The sequence below is a fragment of the Acanthopagrus latus genome, chromosome 24, assembly GCF_904848185.1.
Source record: "Acanthopagrus latus isolate v.2019 chromosome 24, fAcaLat1.1, whole genome shotgun sequence".
Lineage (NCBI taxonomy): Eukaryota > Metazoa > Chordata > Actinopteri > Spariformes > Sparidae > Acanthopagrus > Acanthopagrus latus.
Window position 1 is genome coordinate 2,812,618 of NC_051062.1, and position 25,964 is coordinate 2,838,581.

At 42.3% G+C, this 25,964-nt stretch overlaps 2 protein-coding genes across 6 annotated transcripts in view; one reads left to right on the forward strand and one right to left on the reverse strand.

Moving 5' to 3' along the window:
* The window catches only part of LOC119015380 (cytidine and dCMP deaminase domain-containing protein 1-like), a 542,642-nt gene that overhangs the window by 56,694 nt on the left and 459,984 nt on the right, over positions 1-25,964 (forward strand). The gene's annotated exons all lie outside the window — the stretch shown is intronic.
* On the reverse strand, positions 1,638-25,773 carry LOC119015381 (voltage-dependent L-type calcium channel subunit beta-4-like). 3 transcript variants are annotated; one of them, XM_037091310.1, is made up of 14 exons: positions 25,543-25,773; positions 22,860-22,943; positions 14,317-14,487; positions 14,072-14,194; positions 13,809-13,936; positions 8,434-8,510; positions 7,939-7,958; positions 6,394-6,474; positions 5,864-5,922; positions 5,331-5,440; positions 5,011-5,162; positions 3,919-4,014; positions 3,201-3,386; positions 1,638-2,641 (listed from the first exon to the last, which is right to left on the reverse strand). In XM_037091310.1, the coding sequence occupies exons 1-14, from the start codon at positions 25,603-25,605 to the stop codon at positions 2,378-2,380; spliced, it is 1,614 nt and encodes a 537-aa protein (XP_036947205.1). In that variant the 5' UTR covers positions 25,606-25,773; the 3' UTR covers positions 1,638-2,377. The 3 variants fall into 3 exon arrangements, with proteins under 3 accessions (XP_036947205.1, XP_036947203.1, XP_036947204.1); XM_037091308.1 differs by lacking the exon at positions 8,434-8,510 and having other exon boundaries at positions 7,939-7,957; positions 25,543-25,744; XM_037091309.1 differs by lacking the exons at positions 22,860-22,943; positions 25,543-25,773 and adding an exon at positions 18,140-18,693.

Below are 25,964 nucleotides of genomic sequence, written 5' to 3' on the forward strand. Positions count from 1 at the left end.
GAAACGTAAGGTGTGCACGCGCGGAGGAGGGAGGGACATGAAGGCATCTGACCAATCCGTGCTATTCGGCCGGAAAGCAGGGATTGGTCAGCTTTTTCTCAGTCCTGCAGCTGCCACAGAGGTCTGATTATTTTCGTTCCTTTTCCTGAATACTTAATGTATTAACTACGCTCAGGATAACAGGACCATTTCACCCAGTTAAACAAAATGTGTTTCTGAACAACATTACAGACCCTGGCTTTAATTATGAATGATTAATATTATTAATTAACAAGCTAAGGATAAGGTTGGCCATCACAACACAGTACATTGTCTTTCTCACCACTCACTAATCAAAGACACACTGCCAGAGAGCAAATGAAATCAAATGACACACTTGACTAAGTTTTTTTCTCATCCAAAGATCTTCCTGTCAAACCTAAGGAGGCCAAAAGTGGCCAAAAAGTGGCATCAGTTCATTATCTCAACAAACTGTACAGATAACAACTTGTGTTTTCGTGGTTTTCACAATTACCAACTCGGTTCCCTTCAATTTAATGGTCTACTTATCCTGATAAATACATAAATCAAATTAAAATGTAGTGTTTTTTTCAGTCTTAAAATTGATCGGGCAGAAGTGTTTGTCATCTGGAGATGAGATGAAGTCATAATCACAAGAGAACTTGATGTCTTTAAAAAATAAGATATGTACAGTATATCAGGATCATACCAAGTCTTAAAAACAATAAACTGACCACAGCAAGTGTTTCCATAAAGTATGTAACATGTGGGTTAGGTACGTTTTTTTTGTTATCTGTTAACCTTTTGTCACATGTGATCAGTGAAGCAGTTCTTTAAAACATTCATAATGACTGAAACCGATATTTTATGTTTTCTGTGGGGCATTTTAGTATACCGAGTTGGAATTCTCCGGGATTCAGACTCATCATTCATCTGTAATTTAGGTCACCTTTATCTTTGCTTGTCTTTTTTTTTTTTTCCTTTTAGGGAGAAAGCTGCCCTAAGCTTCTACAAACAACTGGATTACAGTAGAGTCTTGTGTTTAGAGGAATCATGCTCTGCAGTCAGGACAACATGCCAGCTACGCAGAGGAGGAACATGATGCAACTGATTCTGCATTTTTGTCACATTTTGAATCCTTTAACTGCACTGGACCACAGGAAGGACATTTGATGGCCATGAGCTCATTGTAAGACTTAACCAACGTCTGTACTTTTGTTTTAACTCTTTGCAGCATCCATTGTGATTGCTAAAAAATATCAGACGGAACATCCCATACAGCTTGAAAGGTTTTCCCAGCATAGATTTTTTTTTTTTTTTTTTACATTGGCCCACATCTCATGAACATCAAATGGCACCTCATGTAATATTTTGCTATTGTTTTTCACTACACTGTCTGACAGATCGCCACAACGATCGCCTCCTCTAACTCTAAGTGCTAGCTGTTCAGAACAGAAGCAGTATTGCCTTTTCCTATGGTTTAGCTGAGATCTGATCCCAGCATCATCGGAATCTGCTCCGCCTGTGATGGTGAGGGTCGTCACCAAAATGAAATCCTAAAGCTATGCTACAGAAGAGCTGACCTTGCTGAAAGTGACTTTCAAACGGCAACGTATTTTAGGAATGTGAAGCACCACTTTTTTTTTTTTTTTTTTTTAAACTAGCAGCCGGATATCATCTGCACACGCACGCAAACCCACCACCTGTCCACACGGTTAGGTGATTTAGAAAATTGGACCTCCCTATCTACACCTCATCACTGGAAAATCCTGAATCCTCGGTACAAAATATCAATGACATGGATGCGGAGGTTGATCATCTACCAGCATGCAATAAGCTAAATGGTGAGAGGATTTATACATGGCCCGGGGTACGGGTCAGCCGCCTTCAATAGTCAGTGGATTTCCTTCTGACCTGGTGCAATGTCCCAGGCACTTAGAAGCCCATACACCATCACCATCTGACCATTATCCATAATGAGCCTGTCGACACAGGCAACAAGCACTGTCTGCGCTGCACATCTGCTGAACGTTGTGTTAGTACAATCCCAAAGATCCCACAAACACAAATGTAAGGAATTTTTTTTCTACAGCATTAGTTAATGTCGGCATCCTGAATCTCTTGATCCTTGGGTCGTTAGTTGGCAGGGGTTTGCCCTGGCAGCTCGATTAAAAAACAAAAACAAAAACCTGAACACAATTTTGTTGGACTTTTAAAGAACGAAACAACCAGTTCAACGCAACCAATCGACAAATCAACGTGAACCAAAAGGAAAAAAAAGGACAATTTGGGACTGGTTTTGGATCTGTTGCAGCGTTCATTGCGGGTGGAAACTGGGAGGAAAAAATCCTGGCCCCCGGCGATGACACAAGTGGGCTCAGAGCCGGTGTCGGGAGTCATGGCTGTAGCTGCCTGGCGAACTGCGATTGCGGTGTGGCTTGTATGCATCCTGATAGGGGTCCTGGTAGTCCTGGTAGGGGTCCTGCTGCTCTCGGCTGTGTTGTGAGGCAGAGGACATGCGGTTGCGTCCCTTGTGTGCCCGCTCGTTGTGGTAATTTTCGTCCGATGTCATCAGATTGCGTCGTTCGTTCGGGGTAGAATGGTCTCCTGTGTGGTTGCTTTGTCGCATTCTTTGGCTCTGCTAATCATACGGAAACACCAAGGACACAGTTAAGGATAGAAAACACATGAATAGAGCATAGAGCACAAGATAAGACGGAAGGATGTAGAGTATCCACCGTTTTATTTACAAGTGATCAGATCGGATTTTTTTTGGTCCAGACATCACCAACAAAATTTTATATGTATGTGGGTTTGTTTGACAGTATTGTTGATTGATTCAGGTCCATATCTTGATATTTAGTGTGTTATAAATATATATAGTGACTGCATATGTGTGATTTTTACATGGATTTTTACATGGTGATGCACTGTTAATATCCCATTAAAATTTCATCCCTTCATTTATTTTGTATTCAAATTATATTCAAGAATTGTATGCTCAAATGTAGGCAGTTATAAATATTTGTATGTGTACCTCTTATGTACAGTGTATCTCTTGTGTGCAGGGTTTTGCATCGCCAGTGCCACTATCAAGACGTGTTGTTGTCGCTCTGTCCACTAGAAGGCATTCACACATTACCAACGGCTTTAAACTCTAATCATTCCCATAAGGGACCCTGGGGCTCGTGGATGTGTACCTGCAGTCCAGAGATGGTGGTGGGGTAGGGGGTGAGGTTGGTCGGACCCAGGTTGCGTCCCAGCAGAGGGTTTAGGGGCGTTGCCATAGAGGTATGGGTTGCTTTCCAGTAGGCCTCGAGGTATTCAGCGAGATGCTCGCAGGCGTCTTCCAGCTGGTTCTCGTCCAGTATGATGTCAAACATTTCCTGGTAAGCAGCGGACGATCAGAGAGAGGACAGTAGGTATGAAGCTCAGGAAGAAAAAAAGATGAAACACAACTGGCATTGTATGTGGAGTGAAGTAGTGTAAATATATATATTGTTATATTGTTATATTGTTGACTGATTGGTCGGACTACGTCATTCCTGCTGTTATTGGCTGAAACAAGTGTCTCTGAGTGCATATCTATGAACAAGTTGCTTTATGTCTGTGGGAGACATCATTAATGTTGATATTTTGAAATCTCCTCAAACGCCCTTCATAAATAAGACTGGGCGACAAAACCAAATATAAAAAGATATTTGAGTAAGTACCTTGACATCGCTATTGCTCAATAGTGGGTGGGTAAGTATTAGAACAAGTAGAACTGTCTGGTAGGTTCAGAAAATGACATCACTCTTCTGTAATGTAGCCGTTAAATCCAGGAAACAGGCAGCACGACATCCAAAATTTAAGCCAGCAAATAGTTTCACACCATGGTTATGATTAAATAGCCATTATGTTAGGAGGGCCACTTACTGGAGGACACTGGGCCAGTTTGTCAGCTGCTACAAGCTGCACATTCAGGTGTTTGCTCTGGGACTTCCCTCTGGACTTGACTAGCCTCTGCAGAACCTGGACAGGAGAGGAAAAGTACATTATGCTCCAGTTACAGTGACGCAAAAGTGTCCAGCCTCGGGTGAACCTGTCTTCGGTCACCTGGCACCAGAACGAAGGATTCTAGTTCACAGTGAGAAGTGGCTGCACATGGAACCAAGGATGTCAGTGTGTGTGTGCACAGGTTTAATAGTTTGTCACCACAAATATATACAAGTTCCAGTTTGCACATTAAGGTAAACATGCGTTTTGCTGCAGACTGCTCTTACACATCATAATCAGGGTTTCAGCTATCACTAAAAACACTGCGCTCATGTCCTACAGCATTTTTGTGGGAGTTTTTCCCGGTCAGCTGTAGCAAAGCGAGCATTTCTGCATGCGAGGAGGGTGCGGTGTAAAAACAAGTGTGACCAGAGTATGACGAAGTGCAACATTTCGAAGACACATCTCTGCTGATCTCCGTGGCATTTGGGGGGGGTGAGATCATTCACGCGCCACACCCTAACTACTACTCTAATCATTGCTGTATTCCCAGTGTGGAGAGACGAACTGCAGCAGACCTAATCTTCCATGCAAAGGTGCCACTGTGAAGACTGCTTGGTGCGAGAGCCTCCTTTAGGCTTCACACGCTAAATCAAAAAGCCCTTGCATGTGGTTTTTAAGTACAGCATTTCGTGCTGGTTTTGTAAGGTACATCCATTGTGCTTGTGCTGCTAATGATGATATTAATGATATTAACCTCTCGTGGAAACAGTTACCTTTAACATGTCTATGCATTCTTGTTGTTTTTCTTCTCCGTCTGAGTGACTGCACAGGAGAGTAGCTGTGGGGATTATATCACACACTTTTTTCATTTTCTTACACTCTGTTTTGGTTTGTCCAGGCTTCACATTATGAATAGACTGACTGCTCCCTTTAACGCACTAAATAAAACACGTAGAACCCATAAAAACAATTAAAACTGTTGCTGTTTTTTTTTTTCAAGGTTTGCGGTGCCCTCCCAGCATTCGGTACCTTTGGCGAGGAGACTTTAACGTGAACAATGATGGGGGCCAGGGAGGTCTTGAGGAGCTGGGCTGGGTGGTTTATGGTGTCAGCATCCAGCACCACCAGCTGCAAGGAGCGGGCCAGCTCAAAGATCCTCTCAATCTCACTCTGCACCTCGGCTGATGACAAAAAACACAACACGGAAAATGCATTCATTTTCAGATGGATAGATAGATAGATAGGACTTTACACAGGCCTTTCTAAACTTTCATTTAATTACGTTCTAAAAAGTGGTTGAATGAGCTCCAGCAAAACCCGACAATGTACAAAAGTAGTTCCGTTCTCACCTAAGCTGGAACGAGTGTTGGATCTTTCTATGATGGCCCTCTTACTGGGATTGTTGAGAACAGACCTCTTGGCTAGTGATATATCTGCCGTCACTCGTGTGATAGATATCCTGCAGCATGATGAGAAATAATAAACATTTTGAAACACGTTCAGGCAGAAACAATGTATTACACTAAGTATATGAACAAAATACCTCACCACGCTCAGGATGCATGATACCAAGTAGGCCATTAAGCCTTGGGGATCTCCTTGTGGTTGGCCATATAAAATAACAGTTTCTTGATCTTTTCTAAAGATCTGCTATTTAAAAGAACAATTTTTGCACATTCCTTTTTAGGCCACACCGATATTCAAAACCCCACCAATTGCCACTTTATTCAAAGAAGATACTGTGACCTTTAATATTTCTTATTTCCACGGGAGCGGTGGAGGTCATTTAAACTAGCTGAAATGCAGCAGTGAGATGCATCATTTTCCCAATGACAAATTATGGCAATTTCAGGGCACTAATTATATGTCACATTTGTCTTACCTGCCATCAAATCTGTGCTTGAGGAAGTCGAACAATGCTTTCTGCATCATGTCTGTCACCTGCAGAATTAAAAAAAAAACCAAAACATGAGGATGTAAAGAAACAGTTATGTTTTTGAATTTGTCGTTGTTATTTTTTTATGGTTAAGCCTCCATCCACTCAGCAAATCCAGCAGGATGAGATGGATAACATTTCGTCCTCTACTGCTAAAAAATACAATGACATACAAAACCTTATCTGAGTGAGCAAGATGGATGTTAGGTCATCACATCAACCATAATATTTATCATGTGACCAACAGCAGAATATATGAGTCAGACACTTCATAAGGTTGCTCTGCCTAGGCCCGCCAATCCAATTAAAGAGCTGTTTTTTGTGATAACTCTGGTGTTATAAAAAAACAATTAATTAACATGTGGTTATCATTCCTTACATCATGACAACTATAGTATTTTTTTCTAATATTTCGTTATTCCTTGTACAGGGCACATTTAGAAATGGTTGTGAAAGAAACCCTTCACCTCACCCACCTCATAACCCTTGAGCGACGGTCCCACCAGCACTACAGGCCTCATGGAGGGCACCACGTCATATGGGGGGATGTGCTCCGTCTGCGGACACGAACACATTTCATCAGCTGCAGTAGACTCATCACTAGATAGACACTTACAGTAGACAGCCGCAAAGGACCGCTGACTCAGCTGACCTTGAATTACAATCAGATGCGTTAAATGGCGTCTCGTCGTGACGAGGCATGTAGCAAATGATGCTGTCACTTGTCAAAATGTAATGAAAGCAACATGGGAAAAATTGATGCATTGTCATTATTTCCTTCAAAATACTTTGATTGAGGTTTGTTACATTTTTCTGATAATGAATCACATAAACATAGTGTACCTATACTTTCAATTGAATCAATCAAGGATTTAATTCATGTTCTGACAAGATTCTCCAAAGCTTTTGTTGTATTTTCCAGCACATTTACATGAACATGTTATCTCATCTTGACCAACTAATAAATTCTCATTTGCTACATGGATGGATGGACATGATGGCACTGAAAAATACACTGAAAAAAACTACAGTCTAACCAGTCAAACACAATACCAGACCAAGCACAGTAAAAAGTAACACCATGACACTGTACCATGCCAAAGTGGTAATACTACACATATTCATGTAAACATTTACAGACCTTAACTTACATTAACTTTCAGGACCCAAAGCTGAATAACTTATAAAGCAACTTAATTATTTGCCCAGGAGATTATGTTTTTGGCCGTGTCCATTATATCCAGATTCAGGAATTATTTTCTTAGACAGGAGTTTTTCAATATTATAGTATATTTCTCAAGGAATAATACATGGATCCCGATGACTTGGCTGGGCTATCAAGTTTGATATTGAGTTATTGAGATATTGAGGCTTGACTGAGTTAAGGGACTGTTGGGCCCTGGCAGAGTTATTCCCTCTAATGAGGGCCACTCTAGTTGTAATTAAGGACTTTTTTTTTTTTACCTGGAACTCTGAATCAACACCAGATAAATTCACATAGATGTTTTTGAAGTAAAGCTGTAAATTGAATGGTATTTCACTTTAAACGTTTAGTGTATAATGTAGGATTCATTCATTTGCTTTCTTTGCTTCCATCATGGCTTCCTTTTCCTTTTTGCCAAAGAGTTGCAGGATGTGATTGATACCTAAACTACAGTAAGCAGTCGGTTAACTCACCAGAGAAACTGGCATGTTTGAGGCAGGCAGATTTGTTGAGCCAGACTTGCTTTACCCCCCTATTCTCTCCTGTTACATTACATTACAAATTACCTACTTCTTTCCCCAAAACCCTCTCAAAAGTACTAAGTGTGTAAAAGTTATCACACTCGCCACTATGGCACTTTGGCAGCACATACATGGTGATGATTTGGCACCGTATACTTCAATAGGGCTGAAGTATCATGCGCCCTGGGATGTGATGCGAGGATTCATCCTGCAGTCCCTGTCCTGTTTCATGATGGCAGCAACACAAGTCTAGTGTATTGTGAGTGAGTGGGGTTTTTTTACCGTCACCAACTTACCACTTTCTGTTTCTGCTTTCCTGTAGGGGAGGGGGGAGGGGGAGAGAAAACAGCGACAGCATCGTCAGAAGCTGCGGCGAGTGGAGGCGTCGCCAGAGTATCTCAGAGACATTCAAACATGCTTCTTACGGCAGAATGCTTAGCAAATGAAACCTATCAAGGATAACCGGCATTATGAACAGATAGAAAGTGTTTCTATTGTCCTATGGTTATATTCACAAAGTCACATGAGTGCAGTTCAGGGGGGTTCATTGTCTTGTCGTTGGGTTCACACTGTGGTAAGCCCCAGTCTCAGAGCGCCTGCAGTCCTCAACTGGAGGAAGAGGAGGATCATGGGATAACGTACCAACAACTCTACGCAGTGAACTTATGCTCTATGCAGAGACATGGGAAGGCTTTAGAGGCTTATTCTCTCTAATGTTGAGATTCTGGAGGCTCGGCTCTAAGTTGGCAGCTGGCTATTATTGGCCCTCTCCCCCTGTCTGATGTTCTCACCTGCCGAGGATATGAGGGGTCGGATAGAGGCTGATACCTCATCCTCTACACTGGAAGAAGAGTTCCCTCCAGACTTACTGGAAAAGACAAGAGGGGATAAAGAAAGACAGAGACACATCAAGGTATTAATGCGGAAAATGACAGAAAAGTCAAATAAATGTCAAACTGTGCATTAAGTCGTTTAAAGTGGCCATTCAGTGGAAAGAGGAAAGGTGCAAAGCATGCGCAAATATGTTCACATCTGATTCACTGTAATTATTATTTTGGCGGGTGAGTAGGGCTTCCATTTGGCGTCACAAATAGCATGGTTGTCAACACAGGGTAGAGAGGCAGCAAGTCCTCTGATGTCAGCACTCGGCGGCCATGTAAGTAAAGATTTTCAGTTACACTCACAGGTACATGAAGAACCCGTCAGCGCTTACGTACAAATATCTTCATTTTGTGTTAAAGGTTTGTTTTTTGTTTTTTTTTTAATTAAGCTGTTGCTGAAATGGAATTGGACTATAGTAGAAACTGGGGATGGGCCCGGCTGTGTCTTTTAAAGAACAGGGCAGTTTATAGTGAATGAGTTGAGAGTGAGCAGATGGATAGTTTTGCTGTGGAGTTGTGGCAGTAAATGTATAGTACACATTACAATTTGCCCATGAATAAACCGCTTAATACACAAGCAGACGTAATGCGTGACGCTATCAGGGGAACGTGTTCAGTGATGTCGGGTCAAGGGGCGTCATAGAGCATGATTAATATGCATTTTTTTTAACGCCTTCGTTTTTCTGTAATGGTATTGACAGCCCTACTTTATAAGTTTATTAAATTCATACACTTGATTTAAACTTCTGCACCATATCCTGATGTGCATCTCCCCTGGCTGCACGTCACAGCGACATAGACCACATGGCTTTGATAGTTCTGCCTTGTAGCATTGCACTTTCCAGCTTCTCCTGTGGTGCTTAGCGGTGTTTACACAGAGGACTGTGACTTGATGTTTCCCCAGTAAACACACCGCGCTTTTCAGTTGTTGCAGTAACTCCTGACCACCCCTCTCTTCGCTGCCTCTCTGTGAGAGCAAATGGACAGGTTAGATATCTGAGGGGCCGGCTGCTCCTCCATGAGGGGCTTGGTAGCAAACGCTGCTGAAAGTCACATTCAAGCTCGATGTGTAAAGAGAGGCAGCGCTCCCTGCAGACACCGAGCTGTCCACACAGCGAGTTGGAGGGGTCTGTGTGTTTAAAGGGGAACGTACAGCCAGCAATCTGTTCACAACTACAAGCAACACAGACGCCAATGCACATGTATATTAAGCATGTTTAATTTTTGTCCACAGTAGAGCGTAATATATTACCATATATTATATAACTATGATGTTTCACTTAAAGCTGTTGTTTGGATGATTTAAATCTTCGGTTTATTTTAACGGCCATGTATGAGAAACAAAAATTGTCTTAAAATAACCTTGTTGTGCAGTCTGTGACTGCTGTTTCAGCCCATTTGTTTCAGTTATTTTCCTTGCCCCACACTGATGCAGAAATACATTTACCAGTGGTAATAACTACATATTACTCCAGTGACCCATGTGATCATTTTAAATTTAATACTGATTCCCCAGTTCAGGGAAAGGGTTGCTATGACAGTTTATTGTGTATGTCACAGCAGTCAGTGTGTCACAGCGATTCCTCTGATTTTGTGCACAACGTATTACGAACCATCTACCTTACCAGCTCGGTTGCATTACCTCTGCTATGGTGGTTCTATTTCACATGGTGCGTATACGTACAAAGCCAGGCAATGCAAATCACATTTAGGTGAAAGTATATCAACTTGACCAAAAACATTGCATGTGACACAGGGTCCAGGGTGTCATGTGAGGAGCACTGACCAGACACAGGGGTAGAGCTTTTAATAACTTTTGAGATAAAAAAAAAAAAGGGGTTTATCTTCACTCTCACTTCAACTTGTCTGCTGCAAAGAGTAAGAGAACTGCTGACCTGAATTGTAGGGTATTTATTTTGATGTAATAAAAAAGAACTGGAGCACTATTACAAAAGAACATGAGTCTCTGGTGAGTGCTGTATTCAATCAGAGGCTGAAACTAACATATACACACACACGTGCCATTGCTCACTAGCTTACGGCTCATGTACAGCAAGTTATTTTTCCTGTTTGGGGCTAAATTACAACAAATGTTCCCCATGGCAAAACTCATGCAAGTCGAATATTTGCTTCAGTCTTTGATTCCAGGTGCCCAGATCTTAAAGGCTGTGTGATAAGGTGTGTCCTCCACATGTGTTTAGTGACTGACACCTGGGCTGAGCGGCCCACAGTGAGTTCCATACAGAAGTTGGAAATTCCCAAATTTCAGATGATCATTCACAGTTACAGAGGACCATAATCCAGGAGTTAAAAGCAACCATGAGATTTTTCATTTGGACGATGTAAAATGTGCTCCTTGTGCAGGCTGAGCTCTCAACAAAGGTGTTAGCAAGGACAGTAGCAAACAGTATTAACTTCATTAACAGAACCGATTTCTCCTAACACTTGGAATACATACAGCACTTGCAACAAATACTATCCTGTGTGTTGGTAATGTCTAAAACATTTTGGGTTTTATGATGAACTGATAAGATTGTTTCCTCAAACCATACTGGCTGTATATTCTGTCTATTCTTTTATGACGTTATTTTATACACAAGGAAAACTGAAGAAAACAAAATAATAACAAGAAGACTTTTCTGGCATTTCTGGTAATTCTGCATATCTCATACGGGGTTACCATTTTTCAGTTACAGTGAAAATGTAGTCCCGTTGTCCGAATCGGGTTCAAACGTCTCCTCTGTTCTGCAAGGCTTGGTGACAAAAAGCCACAGAAGCCAAGCTGATAAATGAAGTGCTGAAGAGCTCCAGTCTAGTAAGATTAGTATTAAACTCTGCTTTAAGGCAAGAGGAAGTCAGCTACTAAAAAAAAAAAAACTCTGGCTGACAGAACCTTCAAGAGATGTTACACACAAGGAACCTAGGGGGTTGATAGGACGAAGAATTACAGCTATTGAAACTGTTGCATTGGTAAAGTCTGCGTCAAAGTTACTGGACAGAATCTACTTTATCTGATCAACTAATTCTGTTGACTTCATCAGTCCCACCCAGGTCTACTCAGAAGCAGTATAGACAGACACCAATAGTGTTATTGATAACAAAATAGTCCCATTCCCAGTATTACTGAGTTTTAGCTTGAGGATTTGTTTTTCTCCTCAAAACTGTCAAACTTGGTGGCAGTCAAAACATCCACAACTCACATGGACTTACAGTGCCTCCTTTGGAACCCGAAAAAGACTACAATGCTTTGCAGCCATTAAAACTGCTCCCCATCCTTGTAAAATTTGGGAACCTATATGTTGCACGTTTACCTCGCATACAATGTTTTAACAGGGATCAATATGATTTATTGTAATTAAAAGAAAGAAACATTCAGGCAAAATCAAACCTTATGGGGATTCACTATGGGCAGCCCTTGTACGGCACATTCCCAGTTATTTGAAGAATAATTTTTTATTCTTCAATAATTTACAGGAGTTTGTAGGCAACACAGTTAACTGCCTTCAACTGACAGGGATTTTCAATCTCTGGCACTTGAGAAGCTTGACAGGTGACGCCCTGGCCTCTAGGTCTCAGTCCGGCACTGACATGTAAATGAAAATGCTGACATCTTTACAAATGCGAATCAGGCCAGTGGGGGGAAAGGTTAACATTTTTTTCTAAAAGGTACTTTAAGGAGCAAAGTGGACTTTGACATGCCCTAAACTATCAAAATCAGTCGGCTGTTGCAACGGCACATTTTTAGATAAATGTGGAGAGTATTTTTTGTTCAAGCCTTGATGTTAATACAAGTGCACAGATCAGTGGTTTGACCAGTTTAGGCTTGTGACAGTGCTGATGTGACTTGTGTAATTGCGCATCTCACTCTCTTTCTGCTTTTCTAGTGCCAGCAGACACCAAGAATCCCAATCGCAATCCCACATCTGTGATGTCCCCTGACCCCACTCATATCAATGCGTGGACTGTGTCTCCACTTGGTGTCGAGGAGATGAAGGGGGCACAATCCCAGTTGGGATCATTTTAGCCATTGCAAACTATTTAGCTAAAGAGAGGAGCCATGCTAACGCTGATAGGCTTGTCCAAGATCAGCCGGTCCTACGAAGAATCACTGCGCAGTGTACGCCACACAGATTTGTGTCTGGCTTGATCCCAACTTGCTCTGATGTCATGCACCCATTTGAAACCGAAATCTCACAGGGCCAAGTCAGGCGCTGCAGTTGCTCAACACCTGGCTGTCCCCTCCCTCATCTAACAGCTTACTGGTTTGCATGTTGAGACCTCTTATTTTTCGCTGAATTGGAGAAATGTTGATCTTATTTGTCTGATCTTAAAGGCTCCCTGTTAAAATAATACGTGCTTTGGATTATGTGGAGACTAAATAGCCAACATTCATGGTATAACAGCACACTGAATTCTGCCTGCAAAACTATTTAACTACGCAAAAATGTCTGACACAGGTCGCACCTTTCTCTGGGCAGAGGTGGCTTCTATGAGCCGTGTCATTTAGCTGGGATTGAAACACTTGTGTTCTCTTGTGCTAGTGGACCAGACACTGCAGCAACTGTGCAGTCTGAGGGTTATATACTGTATATGCTCAGAAATATGCTTTATAAATGCTTGATGCGTTCACTCAAGTGACTGTCTGTCTTGTTGTATTTTTAAGAAAGCCTTCCTTCGATCTGACAGTTCAAAAGGTCAAGATTAGCAGACGTCATGCTCTCGCTGTATTAAAGTACATTTCTACACTGTCGGACCTTTTGTGCTCACAGACTGAAGAGGTTTGCTATTCTTCACCTTTAGCTGCAAGTACGCATTTGCTGAACGTCGATGATGACGTCTAGGTCATTTTTTATTGTGATGATAATAACAATAACATTAATTATAATATTAACAACAACAGGATGTCTGGGTAAATCATGTGGCATTCATCCATTCTAACCAGGAGCAAACCAAAGAATGTTTTTATAATGTAACATTTTCAAAATAAAGCTTGTACTTACAACATGTTGCAAATGTTTTTTTTCCCCCATTTAATATTCTCATATATGTATAGTCTTCAATTACTGCAGCTTTTTGAAATTATACACAACGCTTAGAATTAACTAAATTTATGGTGATTGTTGGGTAAAGTCCCAACAGTCAATGGCACAGGAGACGTGGCTGTTGACTGAGGGGAATTAGTGAAGTTTTGTGGGCCTTCGCGGTACCGAAAATTGGTTTTCATGCCGTGTTTGCTTTACTTAATGAGACAAACAGTCAGACGACTGTGTTTTTCTGCTACTTACCCTTGGACTCGTCCCCTCTTCTGTTCCTGCTGCAGCCGGATGTTCTCTAGCTTCAGAGGGCTGGGGATGAAGCCGATCTCACAGCCCTCCTTCACTAACCGTCCGATCCACCAGTCATTGTTGAACTTCTGAGGACGGAAACAATTGGAGGAACAAGAGAGAACAGATAAATGGAAATGGAGTAAGTTGATGTTTTGCCGATTTTGGATGGGAAAGAGACGTATATAGTAGGTGTCGCGTCTGATCAAAAAGTGCACGTGTACCTCTTTTATGTGGAGGAAATCCTTAGCGTCGAAGGAGATGGCGGTGGCTGGCACCGGAACATCCTCATCCAGCGCGCCACAATAGCTGACGTTGGTCCTCACAGCAAATGCAACAGGTTTAGTCTGGAGGATTGAAACACAAACTCAGTGAGTAATAGGCAACTATTACAAATCCAATCCAATAACATCCGTATATAAACGTAGCCACAGATGAATTTGGCTAAGCAGCATCACTGGTTGGCTACCTTGGCTCTCTCCAGTTGAATGGTGGCCTGCTGCTCCCTCTCCTGGCGGCTCTGTCCCGGTCCTTGGCTCTGGCTTGGGCTCTGGCTCTGGACCTGGGCCTGCACCTCCCGCTCCTCCTCCAGAGAGACATCTGAGTCTGATGGTCTGCTAGTATATGAATCAGCTGAGCCCTGCGACAGGAAAAAAAAAAAATAAATCACACAGTAGGTCAGTGGAACTGTACAGCAGCGAGACAAACTGGCAATGTTAGCATTACCGTCCGTCAATATAGAGTACAGACTATTAATCTCGTGGGACTTTGGTCTCAACCGAAGTCTGAAACAATGTGACAACATCTCATGACAGGACACTGCCTCAAGCACTACGGCCCTGTTAAGGCAGTTAAAAGTAATCTAGGTTTTCCTGCCAGTCAGATTTGCCATATAAATTTGACTCTGCCGAGCAAGTACAGTTAGGCAAAGCTTAATTTAGAGAAACGGGAAATAGGGAACAGTACTCTAAATGTGTCATGAAGCCGGAGCTAACGTAGCTCCTAACAGGGTTGATTCACCATCGGAAATCCTTTTCAGACAGCAATCAAGAATCTCTCAGAAACCTCATAATACAGTGAGACGCTGTTCCAAAATTAGACCCGAAGCCTGAAAAGGTGTGGCCAGATGACCCAAATGACCTAAAACACCTATAGGCTCTAAGATTCAAACACACATACGATGATGTCGGACATGTTGGCCAAACAATGTATAACTAGAAAGCAAATGAGGTCCACTTTAAAGAGAATTATGGGACCAAGTTGCATTGGGAGTGCCAATTCCAGAGTGATGGCTTGGCGCTCTGAATGTGGAACAGGTGAAATGGATGATGTAGGGAAGAGCAGACTGCCAGGAGCATCTCAGGCAAAGTGGAATTTCCATTAATGTGCCATCAGCAGTTTGTATGACCACACAAGCAGGAGATTCTACACAGCGACAGATCTGATCCCTGCTCCCAGAGAAAGGCCGGTGGATTTTGTTTGGACCACGAGTTTCATTTTTCTTTCATTTGTCTCACGCAAACATTCCAAACGCTTATGAAACATGACACTGCCACATCGGTGCAATCCATGGTAGGTCAACATTCTGATTTACTGGAAATTATGAGATAAATCAAACATTTGATTTGTGTCTGGCTTAGTGAAAATTTAGATTTGTCTTCAAACTTGGCTTTTCTTTTTTTTCTTCTTTTTTTTTCTCAGCAGAAATGGGCTTCCATATATTAATTCAGGTACCCCTCTATTTAACATTATACTATAAAATACTTTATACATATACGACTCAACTCCAGAAGACGACAATATCAACATATAAGGGTGACTAATTGGGTATTAACTCAACAGAAACATAGTGGTTAAGCTTCTTTCAAGCCACTCAGTAAAAAAAAAATAAGTGGACTGATAGCAAGTTATAGTCTAAACCGATAGCAGCAGGACTCATCTGTGTTTTTGAATCGGGCAAGTACTAAAAAAAGAAACTGCTACATTGACGTGAACAAGGCACGAACCGGCAATCTTCTGAATGGCTGGCAAGCACTACGACAGACAATATGGGTGACATTTCCCATTTCTCTTTTCAGCCTGTGAAGTTCGCCTCATAATTATGATCCTTTTCATTAAACCCCCCCCCATTATGATGTACTGAATCTTTTTGTAAGCTAGCAATGAACAAATTATCGAAATAACGACAAATTCGTGTTTTGCAACCCATTAATGTCCTAACCACACGGTTGAGAGGACCAAAAAAAGACAACATTCAGAACAAAAATCAGCCAGGTTTCAACCAGAAAATCCAGTTTGTACTCAGGGAGGTAACCTTACATATTGTCGGGGATTTTAATGATTTCAGGGCTTTGACACAATGCCCGACGTGCAGCAGTTCATTCTGCTTAACTGCGAGAATTCCAGTAATGCAACATTTTTATTTATTTATTCATTTATTTTTTGCTGGGGCAGAGCTGGACCAAGTGCCTCTTTCTGCTGTGTGAAACCAAACAATCAGCCACTAATGACGGTTCAATTAAGGAAGACCATTAGTCCTAAAAAGATCAATCCAGCTAGTCATCACAGCTAAGCACTTTTTTTGTTTTTTACAAGTCTGCAGTAGCGGGGGCCTGACATCAGCACACTCCTCATCCTCACTGTGCGCATCCAATCACAAAGTGGCACGTTAGGAAACTCGAATGGTTTCTTAACTCTAGGAAGCTAACTGGATTTGTGCGATTTCCAAAAGAATGAGCAGATCAAGGAGTAACAGAGCTGTCCCGCTGACAGGAAAAAAAAATGTTTCTGCTAGGTTTTTCAGGATTTCTTCAGTTGTGTTCATAAAGGGCCATTCCACCAATTTCTTGTCATGAGAGTAACTACTCAAGATTGTGAAAACTGTGGCTCTGGAGGAGCGTTGCGTGGAGTCCAAGAAAATAACCCCTGGCGATGTCATACTGATGTCATCAGCCTCAACATTAAAACCACTGACAGGTGATGAACACTGTTCATCTTGCTACAATGCAATGTTCTCCTGGGAAACCTTGGGTCCTGGCATTACACTCACCCAAACACAGATTTAGAACACTCAGATGGCAGTGCCAACCCAGCAGGACAAACACACAATCCAATGGAATGACCCAAGGGACGTGACAAAGTACCAAAGGAATTGATCCGATCCCCAATTTCCCCACACCCCAACCTGATAAGCATCCGTGGAATGTGCAGGAACAAGCCCGACAGCACCCACAGGGTCCACTGTTAATGTCCCAATGCCGGACACCACAGGACACCCTTAGTGGTCTTGCTACTCTGCCTCAATGTGTTTCAGCTGCTTTGGCGACACAAGGAGAACGTGCACGATATTTGTTTTTTGTTGCCCAGTCCTAGCATTATGAATCACTATGTTTTGCATCATGACACGAAGTGCTTCTACAATACTGCTTCATACCACACATTCCTGTTTATGATACCACATACGCACATGCAAATCACGTGACCTTACAGCAGTTACTGTATTTTCTTAAAAAAAATGTTTTGGCCTTCATTCTTAAAAGTCCCTCACTGGCATTAATAAGTCATCCATGTCTCCTTTCAGTAGCTTTGAGGTTGCACTGTAGCATCCCAGCTATTATCCAATGGAGTAGCTTCAGCATGTGACTCATCAACATCAGAATCCACTTAATGACATCACGATGCATGTTTCTCCGAGCGTCAGCAGAGCCTATAGAACACGAGAAGAAACGCTCGGACGCATTTTTTTTTTCTTTTTTTTTCTTTCTTTTTTTTTTACAGAAACGTGACACCTGAGAATGTATCGTTTGATTGCGTGGCCTTAGGGGATGAATGGGGGAATTAACATCTTTCCCATCTGGCTCTTCGGGATCACGGCTCGGCCCACCAATGAGAGTGTGATGAACGCTTAAATGGCCCCGGTGGTTTTTCTAACGCCCGCTCTTTACAGATCAAGAGGCGGATATCAGCGATGCACACAGGGGCACGCATCACACGCACATACTCACGCACACACACACACAGAACTGTGCGACTGTGACGCGTAAGAAGCCATCTGCCTACACCCTTCACACACACACACACACACACACACACACACCAACACCCACCTACCCAGCCCCCTTCCAGCCGAGCGGAGCCCACGATCACGCTACTGTGTACTGTTGGCAAACCCATCAAAGGCCTCCCGTGTGTGTATGCGTGCGTGTGCGTGTGTGTGTACAGCTGAGCCAATAAACACATACCCAAAAAACAAAAGCGCATAAGCAAACACACACACGCATCCGAGCACTCACCGCCTCCGAGTCTTCAAATCCATGTAGGTACAAATTGTCATACATGGAGGTTTGATATTCCAGCCAGCGCCTCTAGAAGAATGAGGGGGGGAAATGAGAGTGGAGGCGGAGGATGGAGGAGGAAAGGATGGGGCACCACAGAGAGAGAGAAAAAAAGGATGGATGGGGGGGGGGATGACGACAATCCCTTCTCTCCACAGCAGAGAAGAATAATTTATTAAAAAAAAAAAAAAAAAAAAATTCTCCCCTCCCGTTGGATCACGCCCGGTCCGCCTGGCCCCGTCCCTTGATGGATGCGGCTTCTTCCTGATCCCACAGTGCCTGCTGGCTGCCTCACATTATAGGATGGAGAGGTTCTCCCTGGAGGTAGCCCAATCCTGGCATTTCATTTCATCCGGCTTCCACACACACGCACACACACACAACGGAGCCACACGGATATACATATACATAACGAGGAGCCGAGGCAGCAGCAGCATCAGCAGCAGAGCGGTGGATCCTTCCTCAATATCCAAGCCTGATGACAGAGCCAATGTGCAAGGAGCTGATTGGCTGGCTGGTTGTCCACTCAGCTTGGATGCGCGCTCTCCTCTCCTCCGTTTTTTAAAAAAAATTTCTTTCTTTCTTTTTTCAGTGCGGGGCGGTAGCGGGGATCGGGGGATGGTTGCTGAAGGAGGGGAGCAGCATCCTCTGCCTTAGCGCTCACTGTCAACTGTGTTCATTCATTTTCCACAGGGAGCGGAAAGAAACACTGAAAATTCAAACAAAGGTAACGCGGATCTGGCTTGAATCATACAGAGACATTCATGGAAAAGGTTATTTATGAAAGTTTTATTCAAACTGAATTTATAACAACAACAACAACAAAAAAGTCTTCCTTCCTGACTATGACACACGTATATGATGTTATGATGTAAAGCCAGAAGTTATAGCCTCATGCATGACAGTTAGGAACCTCTGACCAGGATTTGTCCTTAATCTCCAGCTTAAAACTAATGTCAAGGAATGCCCTCTTCCACCAGCGGAACAGTGCACAAATTGGGAACATCCTGTTGCAAAAAGATGCAGAGATAAATCCACACTTTGTTACCTCGGTGTTAGATTATTGTAATTCCCTTTTATCAAGCTGATGTTGTCACTCTATGTTTTTTCCTTGAGGAGACTGGCGTGGTCGATCTGTTTCTTCCTCTGATGGTGTGACATGCCAAGCTTGTACATAGCAGGACCAATCATTCTGAGACATTCAAATGTCCCATGCCACTTGACGAGCAGCTTAATGTCTGTGGTCTAGTGGTGCAAGGGTCAACCCATAACCCGAGGGACTCACCATCTGACTGGTAGCTGTGGTGGAGTCAACTTATGAGAAATACTCAGAGCAGTGCCAGGAAGAGGTCCTTATCTTCTGGAGAGGTCACTGTTGCACAATCCATGTCCTCTACATGCTGGCTTGAGTGCAGCTTTGCATAACGCTATCTCTTGGGTAATTCCTAACACTGGAAAAGAGTTGTAAGAGGTTGTAAAAGGGAAAGTTTCTGGGTAGCGAGTGGCATAGTCACATACTACTTAGTATTTACTGAAAAACCCTGACCTAGACCTCTCCAGCTGTTCACTGGCTCCCCATTCTGGCTGATTGTAAAACAAACCATTTCGTAAAACAAATAATCCGCCCCTGTTAGGGAGGGGGCTACTCTTGTGCTTACCCCATCTATCTCAGTGACCTTGCCAAAGGCAGTCTCTAGAGTGATATCCTCCCTGTGAAGCTGGCTAAGATCCCAAGGGACCTCCGACCAACTGTCTCCTACCAATTGCTCTGGCTCCTGGGTCAGAAGCAGCTGCTGCTAAATGTACATATCCTTAAACCCTTGTGTGTATGTATTCTGAAATACTTATTGTTGTGATTATCATTAATTGTCCCCAGAAGCATCTTCATCTTTATTGGCTTCCTATGTTTTAATCTTGCAATTGTTTTCACTAGGGAGCTCTACCTGGCTGTTACCTGGCTTACTGTCCCGCAGTAGCCTAGGCAGGATCTGTATGTTGGCCTAGGAGTCTTGGTTGACTCAAACCTGCTACTACCCCAAATCCAAAAAGTAGGGCTGAGCTTGCACTTGGAGATAAACATGCACTGTCAGATAAGCACATTTGTCACCATACACACAACGAGCATCTACCTCCCTATGACCAATCAGCTGCTGCTAAACTAGACAGGGCATGTCTAACGTCTGTGTGCTGGCCGAGTCTGACAATGCAGCGTGCTATCAACAGAAACAGTGGAAATTTGCATTTCACCCTTGACTTCCTGCACACTTTATTTCTGGGAACACAACACATACGGCTCTATCTTAGGCTTGGCGCAAAATGGAGCACCAGCTCCAAGCAGGCCGTAGTGACGTCCCGCATCTGCAGCCAACCAATAACAAGCACCCATCTCTCGCTAAAATCCAAACTCAATTCATGTCTGTCAAACCGCACAGCATAACCCTTGCAGCAAAAAGCAGCAAAAGCTAAACAGCACAAAAAAAAGAGAAAATATAATGACATATAATGAAATATCTAGACATAATCTAGATGTGAAACTGGCAGTGAAAGGGAGAAGGAACAATAAATGAATCAGTGATTTACTCTTTTGAAGCAATGTAGCTATCATTGTATCAATTATGTAAAAAAATAGATTCAGAGGTAAATCATTTCTGACACTACTCCTAAATAAATGGAGATTCTACAGCAGTTCAGTTGTTCTTTGTAACTAACTAAATGTGTACTACTACTGGAAATAATTAACCATACATCATCAGTAGATGGCAGTATTGTAACATGGTAGAAATCCAAAATAAAGCTTAAATGAATAACTCAAGCCTGGAAAGTGTTAGAACAATGGAGTTTTCCATACATTGAACAAACATTTGGACTGAATGCAATGAACATAATGGCAAATGAATTACATAGTCACGTAGTCACAGAGTGTGCTGCAAGGATAGAAGAATTAATTTCAAACCTCTGTTGCTATACAGGCAGATTTATGATCTCAATCTTATCTGCCAGGTTCCTCGGGTATGGAAAGCTGATTTCCAGGAGAATCACTTGTGTGTGTGATGGGTCCAGTAGGAGACTGGTAATTAACACTTCAGTGTTAGGGACAAGATTTTGTTTGTAGTTCGGCTGCATACAGATAAACAGTCCATGCAGACAGCAAAAAAAGGGGGAACACATTCCCCCAAATGCAGATGAAATGTTGGTGGTTGGTTGCACATGGAAGGAGGAGGAGCTGTTTTCACTGGAGAAAGAAATGCTCCACAGATTTCATGTTGTATAAATCAAGTACATGCCAACAATATGCTCTTAAACATAAAACAACGCTGTAATCAGAATCAGAATCAGAATACCTTATTAATCCCCGGGGGGGAAACTGTTTAAATTAATTGTAATAAAGAAGTGGCATTTCTCATTACTGATTAATAGAAAAGTTATAATGAGGTCACTGGATACACAACTCTTTCTGTGCCTCATTCTGTGTCTGCGGAGATTCTCCTGCATGAATCTTTAGTAGCACAATGACCCAGTAGAGACTGACTTGTGTCTCATATATACGTGAACGTAGTTACTGCCCTGATGCAATCTTTCATGAACCTTGTGCATGGCACGGGTCACTTTTTGAGTAGACGATTACAGACAGCGTGACTGCAGCAGGTAGACTGACTGTTCATTCAAAGCTGTTTTTATGATGTATTTTCTACTATGAATATTTTTGCATAGAGTTTTTCGGAATAGAAGCTGCTGAAATACTGTCCTCAATTACACTCCCACCTGACTCTGTGTGCAGGAGTTTGGTCATGTTATAAATGAATATAGATTGACAATTTGTGAGCTCTGTCCCTGTGGTGTAACTTGTAGCCTTTCTTGTTTTAAGTGTGTAGGTCAGATGCAGTACAGCCCCTCAGCCCTGGCACATGAGTAAATGACAGCTGTGTGGTCAGCCCTCTGTTACCATAGTGTTAGAAGACGTCACCTGAAACCAACGTGATACACACCCACCCTTTCGGCTTCTGTCCCAGTCATCTCAGCGTCACTCATCGCTCTGTTACAAATGGAATTTTCACCACAGCCCAAACACAGCAAGTCCTACTGAAAAAGAGTAAGGTGACATCTTCTTTTTCTAATTGAACCCAATCAGCATCAGATTTGGTGTACAGCATCATGGCTCAGTGATACACATTTCTATCATAAATGAGTAAGATTGGTCAAAACACGTGGCTTGCTATCAGTTAAAATATCCTCACAAAGGGCAGGGCTTAGAATTAACTAGCAGTAACTCCCAGTGAAAATTGAGTTATGGCTAGTCCAATCACCATAAAACTATAGAAATCTTCAGGAATGACCCATGGTGAACACTGCAAATGTTACAAATGCATATAGAATAATCTGGTGGACATAATTTCACCATTTTCAGGTGTGCACAAGCATTAACCAAAATCTCATGTACCATGTTGCTTGGTGCACGCGGGCGTGGCCTGTTACATATTAGCCCATAACCCTAACAATTTTGAAACTCCGAGCTCACAATGTCCTCAACGACTCTATCTCTGTAACTCCCCTCCAGTCAGTTAGAACAGAAGAAGCCTCTTGGATGAGTGGTGAAACATCTTCAAGACAATCCATACTAATACAGCCAGTCACACTGATTTCTGTTTTACATACAGTGCCTCGGTTTGCATTTCAGTACCTGTCTGAGGATGAAGCTGGTGGAGGTGGTGCTGCCATCAGACCTCTTGAGACGGCTCCTCCTGGAATAAGTCCCTCGATTCACCTGTGTGGAAATGGCAAAATATTAACCAGCAGTTTTAACCATGACAGACTGTTACATGTGTATGTGTTATCACTTTACTGTGTGAGTAAAACATTCAGTAAAGTTAGTGCGAGGTAGCTTTAAGTACATCCACTCTAGACATCTGACAGACCTTCTTTTTCCACACAGACTTAAATGTTTCCAATGTCAACTGTACAAGTCAAGTTTCTAAGCACCCAGAAGACTCATGTGACACAACCAAATGTACCTTATTGTTACAGCTACAGTTACAGCTACATCCTGTTCCTTTTCCTTCCTTTACGCTCGGTTTTATTATACTATACTTCCCTCATCCTAACGGGGATGTAACACTTATCCTGTATGTGGTCATGTTTGCCTTATTCTACCTACCCTAACGTACTTTTTCTCTCCTCCTCCTGACTTTCTTTCCTTCCTCTTCTTCCAAAAGGTCCAAATATACCCGCAGAGTCCATCTCCAGGGATGTAAATTAATTATCTGCCAGCTATTTGCCCCATTTCTGCTCAAGTCTCCAGAGTTAATGACAATGTCACCGTTAAAAAGTCAGAACCTACTTCCTTGAATTTGTAAAACAGGGCCACTAATCTGGGTCACCATCACTCTCCTTGTCTCTCAATTCAAGCCAAAAGCAACAAATAGACAAGAAAGGATGAAAGTTTGCTAGGTCAATAAATATCTTGCTATTTATATCAGCCTGTAGCCTCCAATGATCAATTAAGCTGAGGGAAAATTAGTTATCCGCTATCTAACAGGGTCTGATATATTTCCCTCTCTTTATAGAACTTGTGACAAAATGTGATAATTAAATGGGGTGAGGGAGTGTGCTACACTAATCAGAAGGTCAGTGGTTCAACCCTCTGATCCACCGGCTGCGTGTCACATTACTCTCCAGCATGATATTGAACCAGAAAAGCCCCCATTGGTATTTTTTTTTTTTTTCAACAAAACTCCTGGCTGGTACACTGCATGGCAGCCTCCTGCTGTCAGTGTGTGAATGTGTGTGTGAATGGGTAAACGTGACAGGTGTCTGTGGGTGGTCAGTAGGCTGAAAACACATCCATATAAGCGCAAGTCCTCTTAGAATTTAAAATGTTAAATCTTTACAGCTGATTGTCACTGAAGCCCACCATAGTGCTGTTTCTAAAGAAGGAGACTGTCACTATTGAAACAACGGTAACAATTATAATAATAATAATCTATTAAAGTAATATGAATTATGGGATTTTATATATACAAGATACAATGTGTCCGAAACAGTTAAGATGTATTTTTTATTTAGAGGAAGCAATTCCCCTCACAGAGGATACAGGTTGGTCAGTGTGTTGAATATCTAGGCGTCGGGTTTGTGGACATTAACTCAAAATCCGGTGAATAGAGCCAGTACTGGCACTGGATGTGTTCTGGCATATTTCATTATTTTAACTGACTGTATTACCTGTAAGGTTTCTGGTTTATTATAATTGAACCCTATTATCTCAAACCGTACAGTGGTGGCAGCCTCCGCCCGGGGACCACAGGTGGAAATGAGCTTTTAGCTACATCTCATACCATATGTCTATCGTGCATTGTCCTGTGATGATCAAATACTTAATCCCACGTATTGTGAATCATATCACAATAACTTTAAGAGTAATCACAATGGGATTTTTGACCTTATTATGCAGCCTATACATGATAAGCTATTAAGTTTATATGGTACAGTGTTGCATATGCCAGAGATTTCTTTTTAATAAAGGAGGTTAATGTAATAAATGACTACCAAGACTGAGTCCAGCTTGGTTTTTAGGTTAACAAAATGCCCACAGATGTTTACCTCAGTCTTCCTTCAGTTATGCACAACATTAATCTATAAAATATTCACAATCAACCCAAATCACCAGGATAAAAATGGCGTGCATTTACCAGTACATTTCACAGATAAGTAAAGCCTTTAGATTTCTTTATGTTACAGCTTTAGGTGTATTTGGGTCCCATTTATGCTCTGGTTAAGTGAAGGCACATGAAACAAATCATAAAAAACAATATAAAGGTGTAGTGTGAAAATGATATGGTACATTTTATGGAAATGTCTGCAGAAACGTCAAGCGCTCACATTGTGTCCTGGTGACATGGGCAGTCACAATGACATCATTTCTTTAAATACAGCACATGATTCCAGCTGCTGCTTCAAAAGTCAAATTGACATTTTACATATGTATCAGAGAGGCAAATGAACATTATATTAGCCCTTTTTGAAAATTCAAATTAAAGCTGTTGATTAAATTAATATATTATTTTAATAACCTGCTTAGGCTTCGGAACAGTGTCTCGCTGCTTGACAATGAAAATAGTCCGACCTGTTGTAAAGCGTTCCTCTGCAGGTCAACTGTGACCATGGTCAGCAACAGAAGTTACGGCAGTGTTTGTGACTGGGACAATGAATGAAACAACTCCAAATTCAACTCAGAATCCGGGCACGTTGTTACACTGAGTTACTGAGTAATATTTGTCGTTGTTTTTTGTTGTTTTTGTTTCTTTGGTTGTAGTTTCATTTTATTTTATTTTTTTCCTTTTTTTTCGAAGCAAGCAGAAACGACATACCTGAAATATGGGCGCTTGGATGCCCTCGCCAATCTTGTTCCGGATATAAATGTGTCGGGACATTTCGGCCAGGACATCGGTCCAGAGGGCTGGCTGCTCCGGTCCAGCCCAGCGGAGGGGTGGCGGGTTCCGGGCTGCGTGCTCCAGCTTCACGCCACACAGCAGAGCATGAGCGCGAGGATGCTTTCCGAACTGACCGCCTCGAGACCGCTCTCCAGTTCTGGACCCGCCGCGCGCGCAGGGGGAGGTGGATCACGCACACACTGCTGGCGCTCGTGCCGCTCAGACGTCTCTCTGATGGAAGGAACTATTTTAGAACCTGGGGGGGGCTAAATTTAGTCTGAAGAGGAGGCTAACGATGATTAAACGTTTAACAGCTACTGCAGATAGCCGTCTTTAATTCTGCATGTTAAAAAAAGAAC